Here is an 11,968-nt window from a genome sequence, read left to right as displayed (position 1 = left end):
GTAAATTTTTTAAAACTAGTTTAAAAGACAAGCATGAAAATTAAAATTTGTTGATGTTCAAAGGATTAAAAGCTCAAAATTTTGATATATACATATAAAAAATAAATTTTCTTATGAGTATGATTGTGATATAATGAAGTGAATTAGTTTCAATTATAGCCTGTAATCTATTTTTAATTTTGTCTTATATTATATGCAATAACAATAATATACGCAAAATAAGATAGAAAAGAATAATTTTGCCTCGTTAAACTTATATGATATTATAAAAACATAATAGGTAATATATTGTTCAATTTTTTATATTTACTTTTTATCATAGTAAAAGAAAATACTTAACTACCTTAAAAATATATATAATATAAACTTGAAATTTTCTTGATAATAGAAAAAATATTACCTAATTTGTATGACTAAGAAAAAGCTAAATTTTCTTCCATCTTATAAAAATTTAAATTAATTCAATCAATAAATTATCGAATAATCAAAATCAAAAGCTGAACCCCTTTCCTTTCACCTAATTATCACCATTCGATACAAAATTCAATTAATCCAAATATTCAATCAATAAACTTCAAATATCGAGTGACTAAACAAAAGTTAAACCCTCTCCACTCTACTCGCATTTCACCGTCATACTCGTGAATCTAAATTAATCCGATCAATAAAAAACAAAATAAAAAAATAAGGCATGTATTATAATCCACAAAATCACTTTGTCCCTCCATAAATGGCTAATCTTTCTTGGATTTTCGATTTCCGTGTCAAGCAAGCCTTCACCATTTTCACTTTACTTCACTTCTAATCTTCACAATTCTCATATCTATGATACCCTTTATCTTTATGTTCCATGTATTTTTCTTAATTGGGTATTCTCAAAAAAGTTAAATTTACATTCTTGGCTATTTGGGTGTTTGTAGTTTGGTTGAGAAATGGAACAAGAAGGATCGAAAGGGGCTGTAACGGTGGCACCAACGTCTTTAGCACCGGGATTCAGGTTTCATCCTACGGACGAGGAATTAGTTAGGTACTATCTACGGCGAAAGGTCTGTGGAAAGCCATTCAGATTTCAAGCTGTTACTGAAATTGATGTGTACAAATCTGAACCTTGTGACCTTGCAGGTTCAATTCAATCTTCTATTTTGTTTGTTGATTTTCTTCATTTTTGTTGGTTTTGATTTGGGGTGGGGTGGGGGATTGGATTAAGGAGGTTTTAGATGCTAGAAATGATTTGTTTTGGTTGTTTCAGGTTGATTTATCATAAAGATTGAATTTTTGGTATTTACATGTCCAAAAACACAACAAAAGATTGAATTTTTAGTATTTACTTGTAAAAAGAAACAGGAAAGATTGAATTTTTGGTATTTACATGTCCAAAAACACAAGAAAGATTGAATTTTTAGTATTTACTTGTAAAAAAAAGGAAAGATTGAATTTTTGGTATTTACATGTCCAAAAACACAAGAAAGAGTGAATTTTTAGTGTTTACTTGTTAAAAAAAAAAGGAAAGATTGAATTTTTGGTATTTACATGTCCAAAAACACAAAAGATTGAATTTTTAGTATTTACTTGTTAAAAAAAAACAAGAGAGTTGTTTGAGTGTTCTTAAAGAGAATAGTGTAGTCATATACTGAAGTGCCTCTTTGTTTTGCTCAAGTTTTTGTATGGACAAGAACAATTTACGGTTAAATTATTGGTCTTAGTATAGATATGAACAATTTAGTTGAATTGGAATGCGATGTGAAAATGGTCTTAAATGAAGAAGTGAGGATTCATATAGCCGAAACAAACTTGTTTGGGACTGAGGCGTGTAATTGGTGTTGTTGTTGGAATGCACACAACAAAATGTACTAGGAAGTTGTTAGTGTCTTTTTGACATTTTATTAGGTTTATTGAAATTGCAATGCTGCTTTTCTATAAGAATAGCATCTCTTGTTGTTGGGTTGTTACACTAGTCATTCCTTGTTAGTATTTTTTTTGAGCTAATGATTAATTTTTCGTGTTATGAACCGGTGAAATTTTTAGCCTTTTTGGTTTCTTCATGAATGGCATATTGATTGATGTGGTGCAGAATATTCATCGGTGAAGAGCAGAGATATGGAGTGGTACTTTTTCAGCCCTGTGGATAAGAAGTATTGTAATGGATCTCGGCTTAACCGAGCTACTGGTCAAGGATATTGGAAAGCTACTGGGAAAGATCGTCATATCAGCCATAAGTCTCAGGCCATTGGGATGAAGAAGACACTTGTTTTCCATAGTGGTCGAGCTCCCGATGGCAAGAGAACTAATTGGGTAATGCATGAGTACAGGCTTGCGGACAAAGAGTTGGAGAAGGCTGGAATCGTGCAGGTGCGAACTAGCGCTTTTGTAAGTTTGCTACTGTTTATGTTGAGTATCAAATTATAAAAGATTCCCTTTTTGTTTGTTTGCGAGGATGTAGGATTCCTTTGTTCTATGTAGAATCTTCCAAAAAAGCGGTTTGGGACCACCAACTGGTGACAGATATGCACCATTTATCGAGGAGGAATGGGATGACGATTCAGCCGTGCTTCCTGGAGGAGAGACAGAGGATGATGCAGTGAATGGTGTTGACGCACGAGTTGAGAGCAATGATCTTGACCAGGTATCTGTTTTGTTGTAGTGATGGAGTGATGGACAAACCAGAATAGGGATGTATGAATATCAATGTTGTCGGTGTAGATATAATGCTCTTAAACACAAACTTTTTGCTATTTTATTGTTGCTCTTCTTTTCTTAATTGCGATTCTTTTGTTATTTTGCCGTTACTCTTCTATTCTTAATTGCAAACATTTTGCTATTTTGTCGTTCTTCTTCTTTTCTTAATTGTAAACTTTTTGCTATTTTATGACAGTCTTTTGTCTCCTTGACTTTCAACCTTCTTGTTGTTCTGTTAGTTGTAGATAAATGGTTTAGCATCTTGTTTTACCGTTGATATTAAAGTAAGGAAGGAATCAAACTAGCAAACCAGAATAAGGGAAGTATGACTGTCAATGTCGTTAGTTGTTAGATGTAATGCTCGAAGTTGCAAAATTTTGCTACTTTTGCACTTGTATTTCTCTACTTCAGTAAGTATTTATTATTGGAATATTTCGGTTAGCTAGTGAACTTAATGGTTTAGCATCTTGTTCCACCTATGTCCCTCTCGATGCCCATGTTCACTTTGAGATATCACTAGATTCCTGTTGAGAAACTGCATCATGTCATGTATGTCTTCGTCCATAACTACTCATCGTGATAACCATCACCTACTCCAAGATACGAAGTTCAAATCTCATAACTATAGTGTGTTACTGTGTTTTATAAATGTGGATCTCCGGATGTCCTAGACATCAGTTCGTTGGGTGAGATTCTAGGATTTGTAGGCGGGATGATCTGAGAAAAATATTTTTCTTTGGTGATAGTGTTGTTCATGATACAAGAAATAAATGCTAAAATCTAACTTGAACTAGTATATGATGATCGAGAGCTCCTCTAGGCTTACTGATTATTATATTCTGAATTTCAAGTCGGATTCTCACCTGGAATATGGAACGTATCTATGCTTGAGCAATGTATCTGATCATTCTTTAGTGCTCGCACAATATTTTACTTTGTTTTTTGGGGGGACTTCGTGTTCCCTTGAGAGTATTTTGCTAGTTAGAAGAAATTTATGCATTTAGATACATATCTTCATCATGCCATTTTCTTTCGTTTACTTTTGGGGGATTCTTCGTGATTCTTTATGAAGTATAACTCACATCCATTAGCATCTGACATCGCATAAACTTGAGGTTTATCTACCCCGTATAATTCTGTGCATTCCTTATTTGATAAATTTTGCTCGCCGCTTACTGTGAACTTTTGCTAACAGGATGCTCCGCCCAAGATTGCTTGCGATAATGAGAACGTGATTGAACTTCAAAGTCTTCCATTTGCTTGCAAGAGGGAGATATCAGAAGAACCTGAACTTCTCTCTTTAAGCCAAAATAAGAAATCGAAGCATGATGTTCCAAGCTCTAGCCGTGCAAATGGTTCTGAAGATTCAACTATTACTAGTCATGATCCGGAGAATATGATGACGACAAAAGATTACCCTCTAGCTCTCTTAGGATTCCCGTTGTTAGAGTCCTTCGAGCCCAAGGATCCCCAACCTTCTAATCCCCTCACATTTGATTCCTCCAATCTTGAAAAATCCGTCCCTCCAGGCTACCTGAAGTTCATCAGCAATCTAGAGACGGAGATCCTAAATGTCTCCATGGAGAGGGAGACGCTGAAGATTGAAGTAATGAGAGCTCAAGCCATGATCAACGTTCTTCAATCGCGGATTGATCTCTTGACCAAAGAGAACGAAGACATGAGAAAACTTGTTCGAGGTGGTTAGACAATAACAGCATTTCGATTCGGTTTAGGTTTGTACTACCTTCAGGAAGAGCAAGATATAGTAAAGAGATGTTTGAAGACATTTCTGTAGTTCTTGTTGTAACCTGGATCATATGTGCCTTTTTAGGTATCTGCAGAATTTTTTTCTATTGCATTAGTTTTAACTTTGAAGTCTTGACTCTTATCTCAATGATATTGTTGTTTAATAACAATAGTCAGGTCATGTTGTTCGAATTCTTCGAAAATATAAAATAACGCAAGTGCATTATCTGAAGTTGCAACGTTAGTGTTGCATTACTTTTGAAAAGTTCAAGCAACATACTTGTCGTGGTTAGATCATCGTGCTCCTTGACTACTTGCTATTTGCATTAATATATGGTAATTCTGTCAACCAAAACTTCGACATATTAGATATCATTAATTTCTCATTTTACCCTATAACTAATATATGGTCTTTAAGTTATGGGCGAATATAGTAAAGTTAATCAATTTATTAATGACTTCCGAATCACTCTATAAAATAGAGGGATTATTAGGTAATAGTTCGATAAAAACATGAAAGAAGATTGATATATATAATCATCACATCATACACGGATCAAGCGTTTTCTATTATAAGTAACTGATAATGAACCCGAAACTTTTTTGATAGATGATACGAAAAAATATCTATCATTTTATCATGACTTTTAGTGATTTCTACTTTACTCGAAACTTCTTCAAAGATACTGATCCAATAAGAATAAAAAAGACGATTAAACTAAAGACATAAAAAAATACTTTATCATTTTATCATGATCTTTCGTATGGATCCAATTCGAATAGGAGACAAGCTCTACATTCTAGAAAGTTCTTTTCTTTTTCTTTTATTTTTCTTTTTTTCGATATCGTATAGTATATGTTTGCTTAGTTACGCAAGTATATTTAATATATGATATTTTAAAGGTGAAATTTACTATAACGTGTCACAATAATATTATATATATAAAGTCCTATAAATTCATCTTTACCAACTTTTTCCAATTACAACACCTCTTCATCTTCTCTCTCTAACTCTTAAATCTTACCAAAATTCTGCATTTTTCATTGCTGTATGAACTTTGAGCGGTTATACTGAAGAATTTCTTGTTAAATTGTTAGTTTTTTCACAAAATTTGGTTCAAAATTGTCTATTTTTGTTAACTTTGACTGATGGAATCGAAAGGGTCGGCGAAATTGATGGCGCCGGGGTTCAGATTTCATCCGACGGATGAGGAGTTGGTCAGGTACTATCTCCGGCGGAAGATTGTTGGTAAACCTTTGAGATTTGATGCTATTTCTGAGATCGATATTTATAAAGTTGAACCATGGGATCTTCCGGGTAAGACCTTTTTCTTTCTTCTTTCTAGAACCTTTGTTTTGACTTCTGAGTTAGACCCTTTTTTATTTTCTGTAGAATCTTTGGGTAATTGATGCAAAGTTAAGGTCTTTATGTGTTTTTTGGGGTGAATTAGGCTTTAGTTTGTTAGATCTATGGAACTTAATGTAGTGAATTCGTTTGGTGTGTATGTTTGACTATTGTGTGAGGGTTGGTTGAGTTTTATATAGCTGGTTTTAAGTCTGAGAAGGGTTGTGGTAGGTTGACGTTTTAGTAAAAATACAGTAGTAAATTTAAGAGACTCCGAATAGGGAAAGGATGCAGCGATAACCACATCAACATGCTTGTGTAATCCGAATTACACAAGTGAGGTCTGGGCAGAACTTACAAGGTAGAGCGGCAGCGGCTGTGTTTGATAGACCCTCAGCTCAAAGGAAGTAGCACGCCCAGTGTAATTCCACATTGTGAGTCTGGGGAGGGTAGGAAAGGATGTACAGAGACTTACAAGGTAGAGAGGTTGTTTGTTTTAGACCCTCGGCACACAGGAAGTAAATAAAGCAGGATTAAAGGAAGAATATGAATAGGAAGCACTGGAGCGGATATGGAGGATTTATATAGGCAAACGCGACCAAGTTGGGATTGAGATATTGTTATTGATTGATAAATTTCCAGCTAATTGAAAAGATATCTATCGGAGTTTTTTGGTAGTTTTTTTCTCTCTTGCTCTTAAAGTTAATAGCTTGAAGGATATAGTGCTTCACTCAGCTTCACGTGTCAACTAATACAGAACTGCCAGTTAATACTATCAGTTCACAAATATGATAGGCATTTTTGAACGGGGTATCGCCAATTTGTGCTGGCCTGGAGTTTTTTGGTAGTTTTTCTCTCTTGCTCTTAAAGTTAATAGCTTGAAGGTATATTGTTCTTCACTCAGCTTCACGTGTCAACTAATAAAGAACTTCCAGTTAATACTATCAGTTCACAAATATGATAGGCATTTTTGAACGGGGTATTGCCAATTTGTTCTGGCCTGGAGTTTTCTGGTAGTTTTTCTCTCTTGCTCTTAAAGTTAATAGCTTGAAGGTATATAGTTCTTCACTCAGCTTCATGTGTCGACTAATACAGAACTGCCAGTTAGTTCTGCCAGTTAATACAATTAATTCATAAATATGATAGGCATTTTTGAACTGGGGTATTGCCAATTTCTTCTGGCTCGTCTTATTTGCTTCTGCCGACAAAGTAGGTCTTCATTTCATTTGGTTTTCCAGATTTTGACGACTTAGTCTGCTTCTTACTCCAATTTTCTAATGTTCAATTGTAAGTAGGATATTTGGCTTGTGGTTCAATTTTTTGTTCAGAGTGTTTGAGTCATGTTTATGCATATATGTTGTCAGCAGTACTTACATTTATGCATAACGTGTACAATGGGAACAACATACAAGGTGTTGCCTTGTGGTCAATGAAGTGTCTTGAGAACCAGCGGGTGGTTTCTTCCCATCTATTCAAGTCTCGGTGGACAGAGTTACCCTCTACTAGGTAGCATGAACCCCGTGGAAGCAGTCTAGGTGTGTGCAAGCTAGTTCGAACACCGTGGTTATCAAAAATAATGTGCACAGTGTGAACAGAGATATGACCTAAGGACTAAGATTGAGCATAGGTATTTAGGTCTGTCTGTTAGAATTCATCAATCGTCTTAGTTGAGCATCTACAGTACATTCTCATCTTTCACTATCAAATTTCTGTTTATGGCATGTTATCCTTCAAGAATTTGTCCACATCCTTCTTTTGTGATTTGGCATGTTAGAGAATAGCTTTCCTATCTTTGTTTCCTCTGTCGGAGTTATAAATCACAACCTGGCAGCCCATTTGGTTTTATTTATTAAAGCATCTGATTAAGCTTTTACTGAATTTGGTGTTTACATAGTCACGAGTCCTGTAGAGTAAACTTGGTATAAAAGTTTTTTCTTATTGGTGAAGCTTAGCATAATTTTATCCGTGTCTTAGGTATGTCGAGGTTGAAAACAAGAGATTTGGAATGGTACTTCTTCAGTGTGCTTGATAGGAAGCATGGTAATGGAGCAAAAACCAATCGGGCGACAGAACGAGGCTACTGGAAGACAACTGGAAAGGACAGAGCTGTCCATCATAAGTCTAAGGTTGTCGGTATGAAGAAGACTCTAGTTTTTCATAGTGGTCGGGCCCCAAAAGGTGAGAGGACTAATTGGGTCATGCATGAGTACAAACTAATTGATGAGGAGTTGCAAAAAGCTGGAATTGTTCAGGTCAGCTGACTGTTCCCCCCCCCCCCTCCTTTCTATTTCTTCTCTTAAGCCGGATGATGCTGACTGTTTTTGCTATTTTATATGTTGAGATGTATTTCTTCCCGTTAACTTATTTTCTTCTCCTCTTTTTTTGGTGGAAAGGATGCACTTGTGTTATGTAGAGTCTTCCAGAAGAGTGGCGCAGGGCCAAAGAATGGGGAAAAGTATGGGGCACCTTTTGTTGAGGAGGAATGGGAGGATGATGAGTTAGAAATTGTTCCCAAGGAGGAGGCTGCTGAAGAAGTTGAATTTGGAGATGATATCTATCTAGATGGACATGACCTTGAGGAGGTATATCCATTGATGATGTACATTTTACTTTTCTCTATTTGTGTTATGCCTTGGTCATCTAAAATCTGGTTCTCCTTGCTTGCCCCAATACACTCTCCTCTCTGTGTCCCCCCAAAACTACATAGACACACACAAAGCCTAACAAAACATGTAGCATCCAAATGTAATAAAATGCAAGATGTGTTAACGTTCCTATGTTTCTGTGTCTTGACAGCATCGTGATGCCTGGTTTTTCTTTTTTTAACCGAGAAATTCCCAAGAGACAGTGACACAAGATTCGAAACTCAGTGGATAAAGGTTTTGAAGGGACAGCTGTTAGTAGTATCCCAATCTGATTTTAATAGAGTGCTAGTCATTAGTCACTTAGTGGAATCATCTTATACATTTGCTTAGGGATTTGGTTTATGCCCATGAAATGTGGATGTTGATAGGAAATAGCAATTCATGTTATGGTGTCTTTGACACCAGCCTGAGTAACAAAGGATATTTCTCATTATCTCTGCATAGTCTGAATTGATGAAGCTTTTGGATTCTATATCTTGAGTCATCCTGTCTCTACCTCAAAATAAACGAAAACAACACTACCAGCCCGTTCCCTGTTTATATTTAGATAAATTTCTTATCTATTTTGGATAGTGGTGAAATGTATCTTCTCATTTTGGTGCATTTATCTTCTGCACCAGATTCTTGGGGCTGACTCACCTGTGAATGGTGCTCCACTTCCGTTGAACTGCTATAGTGAGGGAAATGCTAGCAACAGTGGGGAAACAAGTAACTCCTTTGAAGAAGCACAAAACTGGCTTCAGCAACCGGATGAGCAGGAATCATTTGATCCTGCAATTCAACAGATCAATGCAGATACAAATCCTGTCAAGCATGAATTCATGAGTGAACCAAGCAATAGTATGAACACTGAAGATGTGGATTACTTGCTTGATGAACCAGTTATAACTGCAAATGATAACCTTCAATTCAGTGATGGAGCATTCCTTGAAGCTAGTGATCTTTCAAGACCCATTGAGGTTGATACGTCAGGTTTTGACATGCTTGAGGATTACCTTGCATTCTTTGATGCAGACGATAACTTCCAAAGTATGGGTTTCAATCCACCAATGATGACCGGAGGTGATGATCATGTGTCTGACTTAGCATCTGTGGAGGAGAAGGTAACATTACTTACTGACTCCACTTCTTGTATTTGTTATTTTCTGGTCTTCTTGAATCTTAGCTAATTATTTTCATGACAGAATATTGCCGAGGTAAATGACCAACCTATTGCACCAAGTGAAGAGCCTGATGATCAAAAGAAGAATGTTGCATCATCCTCGAAACTGGAACCATCTAAATTTGGATCAGGTAATAATGATAAGGGTTCTTTTTGGACTCTCTGCTAAAGATTTGCTCAACACCAATTTCAGTTAAACCAACAATCGTGTTTCTTAAGATAAACATCTTTTAACTTATTTAACGTATTTTTCAATGGGTGCAGATTATAAGTATCCATTTATGAAGCAGACAAGCTGTATGTTGGGCGGTATTCCTGCTCCTCCTGCATTTGCTTCAGAGTTCCCTTCAAAAAATGCAGCTCTCCGTATGAATTCTTCCTCAGAAGCATCCAGTTCAATCCACGTCACTGGATTTATTCGAATAACAAACATGACTGTGAGCAGCAATGGGATGGACGGGTTGGTGGGCAAGCATGGGAATTACAACGTCATCCTATCTTTAGGCTTTTCACAGCATGGTGATAGCTCCGCTCACTTGGAATCAGCAGCTAGTTTTCTCCCTGGGAAGACAATTTCAACAGTGTCCTGGTGCTGGTTCTATTATCTGTTCCTTTGGGTCCTCATTCTTTCCACAACCTTCAAAATCGGGACCTTAATTCGTGCTGCGTAAGGCCTCAAGAATCTAGAGAGCTCAATTTTTACTTTTGAAAGTCATGGCAGGTTATCTTGATCTCTGACTGAAGTGAACATTATTATAAATGATACACAACCTATACCAGGAATATTTAGTGTCTAGACATTCAAGTGAGTTGATGCAGTTTCTGACTCCTGAACAAATTTTAAAATTCAATGATGTATCACAGTGCAGCTTGGAAGCTGCAAAACTCATTTTACACAACAATTAAATACTGTGATGATTTTATGTAGTGCCATTCTCTTTTTGGCTGATCTGTCTCATGTTGTTTACTTCTTATTATATTTTATCGAAACAACCTCTCTACATTTTACAAGGTAGGAACAAGGATGCATACACACTACAATATGATAAAGATTCATTTCCCGTTCAAATTCTGATTAAATCTTCGTATCTAAAGTTCTATTTTTATTTTACTCCGCCGCGTAAGATGATTCGAATATTTTGAAGTGAATAAAAAAAGGGAAGAGCACTACAAAGACTTGGATAGTTGAATTTTATGTCCAATGTGTTATGATTAAGTTTTCAAAGAGAAAGCAAAGTTTGAGTTTTCAAAGTGAAAGTTAAAGTGTGGTTTCTATGCATATGGCCACCAAAGCAAAGCAAAGAAAAACATGACATTTGTCATTCAAAGATAAAGAGAAGAAGCTTCCATTTTTTTCCCCACTCCCCACTATATACATATATTTTGATGAAAAGGAATTTAAGAGTGTAGGTGATTTAGTGCCTGTTTTAATTTGTGGTTTTCATTGGTCCTTTGAAATTGCCAAAAAAAAAATAAAAAAAATTGCATGTCTATGTCTATAACCAACCAAATGGCTAAATAGGTAGTTTAATAACACTTCTTTTATCGAAAAATTATACTGTAAATAATTTTGAAAAAAATACATATATATTAATTCATTCGTATATTTATTTATTTATTTTACTTTTTAGATTTTCTTATTAAAAATTCTGACTTTATTAATTTCTTCGAATGACACTTTCTTGGTATTCAATCAAATCTTTTTTTAAAATATATATATATATTTAAAAAAAATTATTAATTTTGATTTCTCTCTTAATCAGAGATTTATATTATCACTATATACAAAACTCAAAAAGTTATTAATTAATTAATTAATTAAATTATACTGTATGATGGAATATGTACACCTAACACATATGTTAGTCACTCTAATTTGTAGTAAGTGAGAACATAAAATGACAGAGTGGAAATTCATCTAGTTTTAGTATTATGCATTAACTGTGTAAAAGATATTTACATAATTAGGTCTTTGCTTATTTATCTCTTGATAAGCATTAATTAGTTGATAAAAATGCTAATTAACTTACCATGATGCACATGTTAAATTTATCGATTTTGTATGAAGAAAATCGAATTTAAAAGCATATTTTCATCACAAGTTACAAATTCGTCAAAATCACTAGCTTTATATCTATAAACTATTTATCTCTAACTCTTTATTTTATTATAAAATTCAGAATCTGTAAACTTAAAATCAATTCTTAAATGTAACCACTTACAACCTCATCATGATAAGTTTCTATATACTTTATTATAAAATATTGCCACATACACTACCAACACCACTATCTCCAATCAACATGTTCATATTTAATTTCCTCTTCCATTAAAAGTATTACTCTTTAAGAGGCTACTAGAAACCATGCAACTTATAAAAGTTGGATTTTGAGT

General features: G+C 34.8%; 2 protein-coding genes across 2 annotated transcripts; both read left to right on the top strand.

Annotated features, from left to right (window-relative positions):
* Window positions 1-690: 690 nt before the first annotated feature.
* LOC107020774 (NAC domain containing protein 50-like) lies at window positions 691-4,654 on the top strand. Its single transcript, XM_015221267.2, has 4 exons — window positions 691-1,122; window positions 2,072-2,349; window positions 2,441-2,623; window positions 3,872-4,654. The coding sequence occupies exons 1-4, from the start codon at window positions 933-935 to the stop codon at window positions 4,379-4,381; spliced, it is 1,161 nt and encodes a 386-aa protein (XP_015076753.1). The 5' UTR covers window positions 691-932; the 3' UTR covers window positions 4,382-4,654.
* A 731-nt stretch (window positions 4,655-5,385) lies between these two features.
* Window positions 5,386-10,523, top strand: LOC107020753 (NAC domain-containing protein 78-like). Its single transcript, XM_015221234.2, has 6 exons — window positions 5,386-5,740; window positions 7,742-8,019; window positions 8,161-8,349; window positions 9,033-9,515; window positions 9,597-9,705; window positions 9,839-10,523. The coding sequence occupies exons 1-6, from the start codon at window positions 5,572-5,574 to the stop codon at window positions 10,243-10,245; spliced, it is 1,635 nt and encodes a 544-aa protein (XP_015076720.1). The 5' UTR covers window positions 5,386-5,571; the 3' UTR covers window positions 10,246-10,523.
* Window positions 10,524-11,968: the final 1,445 nt, after the last annotated feature.

The sequence above is a fragment of the Solanum pennellii genome, chromosome 5 (assembly GCF_001406875.1).
Source record: "Solanum pennellii chromosome 5, SPENNV200".
Classification (NCBI taxonomy): Eukaryota; Viridiplantae; Streptophyta; class Magnoliopsida; order Solanales; family Solanaceae; genus Solanum; species Solanum pennellii.
Note: the sequence above shows the minus strand (reverse complement) of the source record. Positions and strands in the feature narration are given on the sequence as shown.